The sequence below is a fragment of the Aphelocoma coerulescens genome, chromosome 1 (assembly GCF_041296385.1).
Source record: "Aphelocoma coerulescens isolate FSJ_1873_10779 chromosome 1, UR_Acoe_1.0, whole genome shotgun sequence".
In the NCBI taxonomy this organism is placed as follows: domain Eukaryota; kingdom Metazoa; phylum Chordata; class Aves; order Passeriformes; family Corvidae; genus Aphelocoma; species Aphelocoma coerulescens.
The window spans coordinates 14,671,766-14,683,802 of record NC_091013.1 but is presented as its reverse complement, the minus strand read 5'-3'; the positions used below and the strand labels follow the sequence as shown (position 1 = coordinate 14,683,802).

The following is a 12,037-nucleotide window of genomic DNA, read 5'->3' as shown; positions in this document are numbered from 1 at the left end:
CACAGAGTCCCACATTTGACCAAACAACGTTGTGTCAACTAAGCCATAGCACTAAATGCCATGTGCAAAAGCAAAGCTGCTCTTTGAATTGAACCTGGTCTTGTAAACTAGGGTGAGGGATTGTGTCAGCTATTAGGAACAGGATTTGGGATTGCAGAGCTGTCAGTGCTTTTGCTTTGATTTATTTTTACCAAGTGGCACAAAAGTATTGATTTCTGTATTGATTCATGGTAAACTGAAATAGGAAGTTTTAATACTCAGACACTAATGTAGCCTTTTCTTAGTTTTAACACTAAAACATTTGTCTGCCTTTATAAAAAACTAAAATTCAAAACTAGTGAAATAATGTCTTTAAATTTTGGCTGATTAATAACAGAATATTTTTTTTAGTTCAATGGGGATTGTGCTTATCTGAGTCAAAGTTATTTTTTCAACAGAAATGGCTGTAAAATGTGTTAACATTTATTGCTATTATTAATAAGCTAAGATCTTAAATAAAGGAGTAACTTCCATCATGTCTCATTGCCAAGGCAATGGGTTAGTTTGTGGGAGTGGATCAACTGGAGGGAAATACTTCCACTTACAACATGGTGAAAAATAAAGTCAGAAAAATAAAGTTCAGACTTTTTATTTGGGAGACTTTTTCTCAGTTGTGATTTAGCAGAATTTACTGGTATGTTTCAAAATACTAGGCCTGGTTCTGAGAAAATTTTCTGATGGTTTAATGACCATTGTATATTTCACACCTGCATTAGGCAGTGTGTTATTTTGCATATTTATGTGTCTATGTCAAGAATACTTTAATTAGTGTATACATTAGAAATACATGGGCTGTATCACAGTAACCAAAGCAAGACATTCCTTCTTTATTAACAGAACAAGAGGAGAGCGACCATTTTGGACAGAAACTACAGTTGCTTTGGCAAACTCATCGGTGGTCTGTTTTAAGATGTTTCACAGTTTACTTTTGCTTTACAACCTTATGAACAGGTGAACTAAAATTACCTTTTTTCTTAGGCCTAGAAGTCTCTTGGCTGGTGTTACCTGACGATGACTTCACGTTAACATTTTTTTAATTATAAAGATGTGGTTAAATATAAACATTGCATTTTCACTTCTTCCATTTTGATTTTCTTGTAGACATTTCAGCAGTCTTCTCTACAGCAAAAAAGTAAAAAGAAGAACAAAGGTAAAAAATAAATTTGTTCTCATGTATTGGTTGGAAAAGAATTGTCGAGATTAATTTTATGGTATTGTAGTATGTGAGGAACTATAACTTCTTAGCTCCAATAATATGTTCCGCTCAGTTGATCATGTTGAGAATGTATTAGTCCATTACTGATGTCTCATAGTTTCCTAATGCTCCTCTACCTTCATGTATCTGCTTTTATCTTTTTTTTTGAATACTTAGACTCTAGCCTCTTTGGGGCCAGGGTTGGTTTTTCCAGCTGTGTTCAGGTAATGCCTCACTGCAGCACTTGCTCATTACCTACGCTCTCAGGTAATTTATATCATAGTAAATTTTCCTCCTTTGATTCAGAAGTACAAAGGCCTTAGGAACTGTTTAGTTTCAAAAGGAGCTGCAAAGGGAACTTTGTAAATACCTGTGAAGTACTTAAATAGTTGTGTTTGGCAACCAAGTGGGATGTACATGAATTTATATGTTGTGTGCTTTATTCTGATGTGAAATATTAATCTGTTGAACATTACAAATAATCATTTTTCTTATTTTTAAATATCATGCCTTTCTTTTCTCTGTAGTGTCTTCTCTTTCTGTGTAGCTTTTTATTTTCTCCCTGTGGTCTTATCCATAGAATATGAGCTCTGAGGTGCTGAACACGGTTTGGTTTGATTTGCTTTGGCTTTTAACTTATGGTGGCGTGCATAAGCTTTGTGGTCAAAATAGAATGCTTGTAATAACTTTTTCATGACAATTTGAGTCTGAAATTTTTAATTAATTTCCTTAAACAAATATATAGTGCTTTCTGATTAGGTATCTTGTTGATTTACTGGAAAAATCAAATGCTTTCACATCACCTCATTGTCATTTTCAGCTCCTATTCCTGGTAAAAGCAAAAGACGGATCTCATGTAAAGATCTTGGTCGAGGGGACTGTGAAGGCTGGCTTTGGAAAAAGAAAGATGCCAAGAGTTATTTCTCTCAAAAATGGAAAAAGTACTGGTTTGTCCTGAAGGACACATCTCTATATTGGTATATCAATGAAGAGGTAAACATCTGTACTCATGGTCTCAGCGAATGCTTTGCGTAGTGCTGTTGTCATGATTTAGTGGGAAAACAATGCTTTCAGTGCTTATATATGTTAATAACTTTATTCACACAAATAATCACACTGAAATTAATATTAACTGCCTGACAAAATTACCATTAAGGTTTGGAGATATTTGTTCCTTCCAATTCACCTTTTACTACACAGAGAAATAACACAGTTTTCTGTGTCCTCATGACACCAGTTCAGAATAAATTTATCCTCGAACCATTGAAAGCAAAAAGGTAGTTATTTAATCCTGTCATTCAAGCTTAGTCATGGGAGTCTAAACTTTAATGTTGTGCTGCCTGGTGTTCCTTGTTTATCTGTGCTAGGCAATTAAGGAAGATAGTTCTGTTTTCTCAGTTGTGTTCTCCTGTTGTTCCTTCTTTGTAGCTTTTGATACTATTTCAGTGCTCATATATGCTGAACTTAAAAGCACGGGAGCATCCCAGCTGAATTGTGTACAGCTTTGATTATGCAACACTTTCTGCATTGGTACATATTTGTTATATCAGCTTTAGCAAATAATATATAAATAATTTATATACATTATATAAATTATATGCAAATATAATATAATGTTTGCTTTAGCAAATAAAATATAAATAATATATAAATAATATATTTATATATTTATATATATATTTATGTATATATTTATATTATTAAATATATATTTATATATTTTTATATATTATTTGCTAAAGCAAATATTATATATTTGTATATATAATATATTATATTATGTTATATTATATATTATTATATAGTATATATAATATAATATAATTATATTATATACATATTGTATAATTATATAATATATATTTATATAATAATATTTTTATATATATATATATATATATATATTTTATATATATATATATATATATATATATATATATATAGCTTTAGCAAATAATATATAAATAATATATCAGCTTTACCAAAGCTTTTTGCCAGTGTTAGGATACCTTAATTTTAAATCTTATTAGACTCATTAGTAAATATGCTGAGATAAAACCATTGTTAACATCTGCATGCACTCTGTCCTGGACTTGTTCTTTTAATCACAGCAAGCATTTGTACATAAGCTTTCCACAGCAATCCCCAACTTTTCCCTGTGTAAACAGAAAGCAAGTTGTTCCATGACAAAAGTTATCAGAGCCTGTTTTCTCAGACTCATTCCATTTGTGCCTTGATCCCAGCTTCAGATCAGTAACCCTAACTCCCTCCTCTCCATTCCCCCTCCCTTGGCTACTACAACATCTTCATCAGGGCAGTAATTGATGCCTCCAAGCATAGTGTGAGTGGTCAACAGCTGGGTCCAAGGAACAGATGGATCTTCTGACTTGTGCCATACTTCCCCGTGTGGAGGGCAGTGCTCTCAGCACCTCCATCTCCCACCCTGTCCCAAGTTTCCCTGAGATTTTCGGAGCTGGGTTATTTCTGAGACCTCAGCACAGTGTCGGTCATCGCCAGTAGACTGAAAGGCTGGTAAGGGGTGCCTCAGTGGCAGGTGGACAGACAAGCCAACACTGCTCTTGCCAAACTCTTGTTTCTCTAGGCAACCATTCAAAGAAGAAACAGCAAGATTATTCTAAAAAGTGTCTTTTTGATTTTAAAATACCTGCTAATGCAGAACCTGTTACAACCCTGTACCTTCCACATAATGACTCCATCTCCACTTTTATATGCTGATTTGTGCCTTTTATTTATTTTTAAGAAGGCATATAATCATATGGACTACATATGTGGTATAAATAACCATTTGAATTCTTACAAAAAGATATATTTTTGTGGAATTCCTTCACATACGTTTGTGTTTTTTGCAGCTTCATTTCTATGATCCGGTATCAATTTTGCATGCAGTTAAATAACAAAGTCTGTGTTATTGATGTAATAGTAGCTTAATATAAATAATGCTTTCAAACTGTGAAAAGTCAAGGGAGATTGAGTAGCTGATAAAATAGACTGTGTAAGTCTTTAGAGGAGAGGGGAGGAAGATCAGAGTTACTCTGAGTGTTGTAGAGAGATGAAAGTAGATGAAGAGATATGCCTCTTAGCTGTGATACATAAAAATGATAAACAACACACACTGAAATTGCTTTTTTCTCTATTTCTTACAATAGGCTGCATTTCTCCTTACTAATTAGTCCATTTCCCCCAAAAATTAACTAATTACAGTAACTAATTGACAGAATACATTTGGCCATTTTGTATATTTTCAAATGTTGGTTCAGCTGTGAAATTGTTTCAGAAAACTGGGTATTTAAAATTGTATTTTATACCAAGGGATCTGTCTTGCTACTTTGGCAAAAGTCCCAGTGACTTCTGTGGGAGGTTTGCCAGAGCAGAGCACACATTAGTATTCCTTACATAAGAAGCAGGCAAGTGAAAATATTTGTAAGTTTTCAGCATGGCGGGGTTTTTTTCTGACACTTTAGCTACAGTAATATCTGGAACTATCTTTGCAGGATGAAAAAGCAGAAGGATTCATCAGTCTACCTGAATTTAAAATTGACAGAGCCAGTGAATGCCGCAAGAAATAGTAAGCATGCTCAAAAGTAATGCAATGGTACAATAAAAAAAGTGAAAAAAGGGGCAAGGTTTTCCCTTAAAACAGGGACATAATGGACATTACTGTTGTCATGAAGTTTTATCACAGAATAAGCTCATACAGAAAAAGAAAATTCATTTTTTGTGTTGTATGTGCCATCTTGCCCAAAGAAGGCTATTTTTTCATTTCATCATGAATCCCAGTGCTTGACTAAACCAAAATGAATTATGAGCAAGAAGACTGCTTGGCTGCTTCTGTCTCTTTATTTTCCTAGTTTTCCTTTCTTATTTTTTTTCCTTTCTGTTTGGGGTTGTAATTTTTTTTATTTGTTTGTTGGGGTTGGAAGTTGTTGGTGTGCTTTATGCTCAATAGAGAGCTTTAAGCACAATACAGAGACCATCCAAATAAGAAAGTCCCCAAGTTCATGGCCAGGCATCAGTGCTTAACATAACTTCAAATTAGTTAGCATCACCTCGAAGTTTGCTGAGACATTATTTCAGTCCTGAGTCAGAGTAAAAAAAAAAAAAAAAGAATGGCAGTGATTTGTTGTATTTTGTTACATGACCTAAAGGTCTCAAAGAACATTTCTTCTCACCTGTTTATGCTGCTATCCAGATTTGTGCCATTGCACAAATCCTTTTATTATTTAGATAAATTCAGGCATATGTAGCAATGTGACAGGTGTAGGTTCCCACAGAGATACTTTTAGAGTCATTATTGTTCAAAAATTTTTTGCCTTGCCTTCTAATGATTTGTATGGTTTTTTTAACAAGTCTGGAGTTGCTGAAATTTGTGCAAGACATAATTTGCAAATGTAAAGTGGTATGATTTGTAGTACTTACAGTTCTACAGAAAGCACTGACCTTGTATCAGTTGATCTGACTCTCTCTTTAGGATGAACTCCACCCTTCAGGCTGGTCTCAAAGGGCAGACAATAGAAACTGCATTTTAAAAAATAAAACATACATTAGCTTGGGCCTATTGTCCTGTGTCCTTGGGCCACATGGTTAAAGTGCTTCATTTTTTCTTTTCCGTTGGGGCAGCAGCATAAAGTCAACTAATTTCTCAGAATTGCACCCTGCTTAAATTGTTTTGGTTTGATTTTACTTGATTTAATGTCAACTGAATAGCTACACATAAAATGTTGTTATTAAGATTCTTTGCTTGGGTGGCAGATAAAGGGAAAAAACCCTCTTAAGAATCCAGATGACAGATGCTGTAACAGTTTTAAGAAGTCCAGTTTTAGGTCTCAATAACCTGATGATGTCTTTCTAAACTGAGCAGATGTCACTGTACATCTGCTTTGACTTGCATAACATTGTGTCATGCTGTCATATATTAGAGGAATTGTTTTAGTCTCAATGTTATGTTACCTTCTCTAGCAGTAACTTTGCTGTTAGCAATTTCATTTGCCTGATTTCTAAAACATAGATGTGTGTAAATCTGTGTGCACACACAGACATACATATTGAAAATTGCAAGCATGGTACACATGGAGAACGTCATTACCATTTTTGTGAGACACAATGGATTAGAGAGAGAATTATTATATAATATAAATATGTGTGTATATATATCTAAAATCCATTGTGTCTCAGAAAAATGGTGATGATGCTCGTCATGTATCATGTTTGCAGTTTTCCTTATTTTCTTTGGGACCGTTAATTTTTTGTTCTTATTTTAAGAGACACCTTCAGATTATTCTCAAAATGATTCTTCTCTACTATAAATTATTAATTATTTCAAATGCATTTCCTCTTCAGGTACTTCACCATAAATCTTTATTCAACATAGTTAAAAGATTCTTTCTAGTAATTTATTTCATATTATGTATGAAATGCAGTCATTCTCTCAGCCCAGTCATGTTGATTACTTGGGTGGAAAGAAAAGATGAGATGTAATTGCCCATTGCTTAAGATGACCTCATGAACACAGTGTTGATTTATGACAGCTTTTCAGAAGTCAGTCAGCACATCACATTTTCCTGCTTGAAATGCAGTCATTATTGCTAAAGGTAATGTCAAAGTCATTGGGATGTGAGAAATCACAAGGACTGAGAATTTTTCTGTTGTATTGAATTCATTGTTTAGTCAGTTTTCTGTTCAGAAAAAAATGACAGCTATATGTATATCAGCAAAATTACCTGATACGTAAAATTATATCCTTACCTGATTAACTTTATCCACATACAGTACACTGCAGGTGATGGTTGAACAATTATTTATGCACATATGACTCAAGAATTATTTAGAAAGGGGTAGTTGAAGAGCACTTTACTTGGTGAAATCTGGCACAATCCTAAAAGTTGTATGTTCATATACTGTTTAGGGGCATGCAGCAACTCAAATATGAACTCATCTCATTCCTTGGTGACCATGTGATCTTACATTTCAGAAAAAAAAAAAAACAGAGTTGTGCCATTACATTTTTTAATTATGTTTTTCCTCTACAGTGCATTCAAAGCCTGCCATCCTAAGATCAAAAGTTTTTATTTTGCTGCTGAACATCTAGATGATATGAACAGGTAAGGAGATCTAGCAAAGTTCAAGGACCCATTCCTTAAATGTGACACTTCTTGAAGCTACTTAATAACAAAATGATAATAAATTACATCATAATCTAAAAAGCTAAGTTTAATTGCTCAGAAAATAGGTGCAAAGTAACATTGTTTCTGACTGGCTTCATGTTAATTATTTGATTCATGCAAAAATTACCTTTTTGATGCAAAGGTTTGAAATCTTTAGAAACATGATTCCCTGTCCCTAAAAAGAAATAAATACAGTGTGTGAAACAACATCCAAACGCAATTTCAGAATTCCAGGTTTCTGGTTTTGGCTGTGTGGCACCTGCAAAGGTGAGGTATCTCCAACTCTGCTTCCTTACATACTCCCAAATACATGATGCCTTCTCTGGGCATCCTTCTGTTTCTTGCCCTGGAGGAAATAAGAAGGTGGAGAAAGATTTAAAGCAGTCAGGTTTTTTATGCCAGTCTTGAAAAACGAGTGGAGTTTACAAGTAATGAATTTTGCAGATTCTCTCTACTTCCATGAATTTTGAAGTGAAATTTTGGTTGTATTGAATTTGAAAGGGAAATTTCAGCACTTCAAAAAAGAACAAGGACTAAAGTCTTAGTTCTTTGAGTATTGAATTTTACTGTATCTATTCTAGGCCACTTGTGCAATTTTTCACAAAGAAGATTAAGACTTCAGCACAAAATAAACACAATTCCTCTTAATTCATTTGAATGACAAATTAGAACATGAATACCATGTTTATTCAAATGTTAGGGGGTTTATTTCATTTATTTTCACAATATAAACTGAAATTAATTCAGTTCAAAATAATATGCCATTTTCATCAAATGACAGAGAACACAAACAAAAATCTCCTATTGCAACCTGAGAATTGTTCTGTCTTAGATAATGTCTGTTGATATCCTCGCTGACCAGAGCTGTTTATAAAAACAGAGGAAAAAGGAGGTAAAACTGAATCAGTAAAACTTAGTAAGTCCTATCATCATGGTTTGATCTCTCCTGTGGGTACTAGATTCAACTTACCTGGCAGAGCACCTTCAGGGTACTGCCAGTGCACTACTGGTAATATTTGGCTGGAAAAGCATGCTGATACCACACTGTGCTTGCTTTCATATAGAAATAGCTGTCTGTTAACATTTTTTCAGAAGTTTGTGCAGGACTGAGGCTCACTTCAAAAGTCTCTTCTCAGTTAGAAAACTTAAAACCTTTGTATTTGTTTGTGAGATTTTAGGCTTGCCTTTTCTTGATAATTCTGTCAAGCCAGTCACTCAAAATGCAGTTTGCTGCATGGCAAATGGAATAATGGCACGGTCTTTATATGACATATCCTGAACAACAGCAGTAGCTAAATCATTTCTGTCAGCAGGTGCCCAGTCAGTATGACAAGACACCTTCTCTTTAAGGATAGAAATTTATATAATTGTTCAGTAATCAGAAAGCAGCAGCAAATATGGAACAATATTTTAAAAATCAATTGCATAGTGCAAATCCCAGGAATTAAAAGATTTTTATCTTCCCACCACAAATAGTCTTTTAATCATATTTTGAAATAAGTGCTTATTAATTCCTTTAGAATGAGCTTGACAAAATTTTGCTCTGAGTTATACACATGTAAATTTAAACTCTATCAAGGTCTATGGAATTACTTGAAATTCTTACATTTGAGTTGCCATCATAGTCTCACCAAAGAATTTTATTTTTCTCTTTCATTAATATTTAGAAAAATTAGTTCACTTTTACAAACATTGAATTAACTCAATAGATGGGAAAAAAGTGACTGAAAAATAGTCTTTCAAATGCAGGGATAATAAAATAATTCCTGTCTAAAAGCATTTTGAAGCCTAGATGAAGTAAAACACAGAATGAAGTTATGAAGTTGAATTAATACTCTTTTGATCATTTTATGTTCTATTTTTTTTTCAAGTTTCTGACACAGATTCTAGTTATGTATCAGGCAGTCATTTCAGTTTTGTTTATAAGCGAAGCAGAAGAAAAAACAGCAGAAACTGCTAATACATAGCCTGACTGAAAGTTCAAAATTGTTCAATTCCTTCACCCCTTGTATAAAATAATTCAATTTTTTATATTAAAAAAAAACGTTTGCAGGCTATGAAGTTTTTGTTTGTGTGTATCTCCTTGCATAAAATGGGTATTTTAATCTCAAATAACTCTGTCACTATTCAAGTTTTCTTACTACTTTTATGACTGTGCCATACCATTGTGCTGGTAAGGAGTCTGGAGAGCTCACTGAACTTTGTTGCTGTGGCATCTGAATTCCCTTTGGTCTATATGGTCACACTAGAAAAATGTTCTTTTTACCCCTTAACATGCTTAGTCTGGGTGAGAAGAAGGACAGAATATCCCTTAGAGATGCAAAGTACTGTTTTGCTAGTGTAAGTGTATGGTCATGGAAACATGTTGCTTGGAAATTCATTGTTATTCTCTTCATTCTGGTTAAACTGCATTCAGGTACTCACAGACAGGCTGAGGTATCCATATTCCCATACAGCAAGTTCATCTCATAGCCTTGAGTTTTACGATTAAGGACAATTGGACACCCTGCTTTGACTAACTGTATTGCATCTACCTGAATGTGAGATAAGACAGAAAAATGTTTCCTACTAGTCTTTGAGAATGAGAGTACTGTGCATCCTTCCTTACAGAAATTGCAGGTCTGCAGAAAATCAGGGATTTTTATTCCTGTTCTATATGTCATAAAATGGTTTTAATTAAATATTGACAAGAAATGAATGTGCTGTTCTTAAAAAGAAAAAAAAAAGGAAATATGAATGACTACTGCAGTTACCAGTGACACTGTATTTATTGTCATACCTAGGAAACAGATCTTATAATTCTCACAAGAAAATTAAGGCTGCATTTGCTGTAAAGAAGCAATATTTTCTTGGCCTCTTGCCCTCCAAAGGTCAGTGGCTACCAGGACACACACACTGAAGGGAAGAAAGATCTAAATCTTCCCATGTCCCAGGGCTTTGTATCTTTTAATATGCATATTGAGAAACATTTGTGTAGCTGTATGATTGGAACTTTTGTCCCCAGGGCATTGTAATCCAGGCATGTATTACTCCTCTCCATTCTTCAGGAGATCTTTACATTTCCCTTTTGATGCTATTCCGGTGTGTTGGATTTCTCATACAATTTTAACTTCAACGAACCAGAACTCTGGCCATGCTTTATTAAAATAATATTAATTCTCTAACCATACCTGAAGAAGCTTTAGCAGCCACTTATCAGAAAATATGCAGAAGTCAATACCATTCCTTTATCTTCCAGACTGGCAAACAACTCAAAAGCTGTCGTTGTTCACAGTTTACAACCACATCAGTACCATCGTTCACCCCACAGGCACTGCAGGTCGTAGTCCAAACCTTAGCACAGATCATGACCTGCAGAAATTCATTAAAGGTGAAGTCATTCTGCTCTCTCTCTCAGAGTGGGAGAATGGTACACATTTCCTGGGCTCTCCTTAGATTGTACTTTTCAGGAAATACTGCTTTTCTGGAAGCAGTCATCTGTCATTTCTGTAAGCAGCGTCAATTGACTGTCAGTTAAGTGTTTGTTAATTTAATTGGTTACCTCGCTAACAAGCACACTTAACCAGGAAATGCTGTCTCATGTTTAGGACAGAATGAAGGACAGGAGAACCTTTATAGCCATATTGTCTAATATTTTGTGGTCAGCAGCCCTGCCTGGTGGAGTTCATAGGTGGCTGTTCCCTGCTGGCAGTGCAGGTGAGGGTGGTAAACTGGGAGCTGAACTGGGAACGTGAAATCCTGAATAGGCGAGAGGCAAGCAAAGCACCATCCCCATTGTCTGCCATTTGACAGAGCAGATGCTTGTCATCTTGTGCTGCTTTACCCTTTGGACACAGACAAGTCTGTGGCCTTTGCTGGTCCCTCTGCAGCACAAGGCTGGAGTGCTTTGGGTGAGGTTCCTGCCTCAGTGCCTTTGATTTGAACTGGCAGAGCTGGCTCAGCTGGCAGCTGAGCTTTATTCCCCAAAGGAGTCTTCACATACCAGGTTTGTGAACCTAAAAGATAGCTTTGTAGTGGGTCATCTTTCGCCTGCGAAGATGTGAAATCATTGTCTGAGACATGGTTTGTTGGATTTCTGTTCCTGTGTGCTTCTGGTTTTTATAACTGTATGGCACTTCCTAACAATTACAAGTCAAATTTTAAGTATCTTCTTCAGCTTCCCTATTCTTCTGGCAGAAATTTTGATTGTGTGGTAACATGAAGTATTCTGCAATCATTTTAGGAGTAAATACCTAGCTTTCTTGCCAATGTACAACAATTTATGGACCATTAACATGGTTTACAGATCAAAAATGTGGTCACTATTTGTGGAAGGACAGTGACAGTCGGTGGAAAGTGTCCCTGCCCATGCCAGGGTCATTTGTAACTAGAAGATTGTTAAGATCCTTCCAGCCTAAAGCACTCTATAGTTCCCTGACTCCATGATGACAGGAGTTAATTTCTAGGAAAGCAACTGCAGTTTATGATCTGGTGCCTGCTTGCCCTGCACTTCAATGTCCTGAAGACAGGACATTGCAGGAGTCATTGCAAAGGTGTGTCCTCTGCTGAGACAAACATCCTGATCCTGCGCATGCAGTACACAAACAAAATCCATCAGGCACAGTTTTCTGAAACAGGGGTT

The 12,037-nt window shown here is 35.2% G+C and overlaps 1 protein-coding gene across 11 annotated transcripts in view; it reads left to right on the top strand.

The window, feature by feature from the left end:
- The window catches only part of CNKSR2 (connector enhancer of kinase suppressor of Ras 2), a 207,474-nt gene that overhangs the window by 149,567 nt on the left and 45,870 nt on the right, over positions 1 to 12,037 (top strand). For all 11 annotated transcript variants that reach the window (XM_069000455.1, XM_069000273.1, XM_069000076.1 and 8 more), the window contains 4 exons: positions 1,141 to 1,189; positions 2,055 to 2,227; positions 4,747 to 4,820; positions 7,282 to 7,353. In XM_069000455.1, coding sequence (XP_068856556.1) covers positions 1,141 to 1,189; positions 2,055 to 2,227; positions 4,747 to 4,820; positions 7,282 to 7,353 — 368 coding nt within the window. The remainder of the gene's footprint in view (positions 1 to 1,140; positions 1,190 to 2,054; positions 2,228 to 4,746; positions 4,821 to 7,281; positions 7,354 to 12,037) is intronic.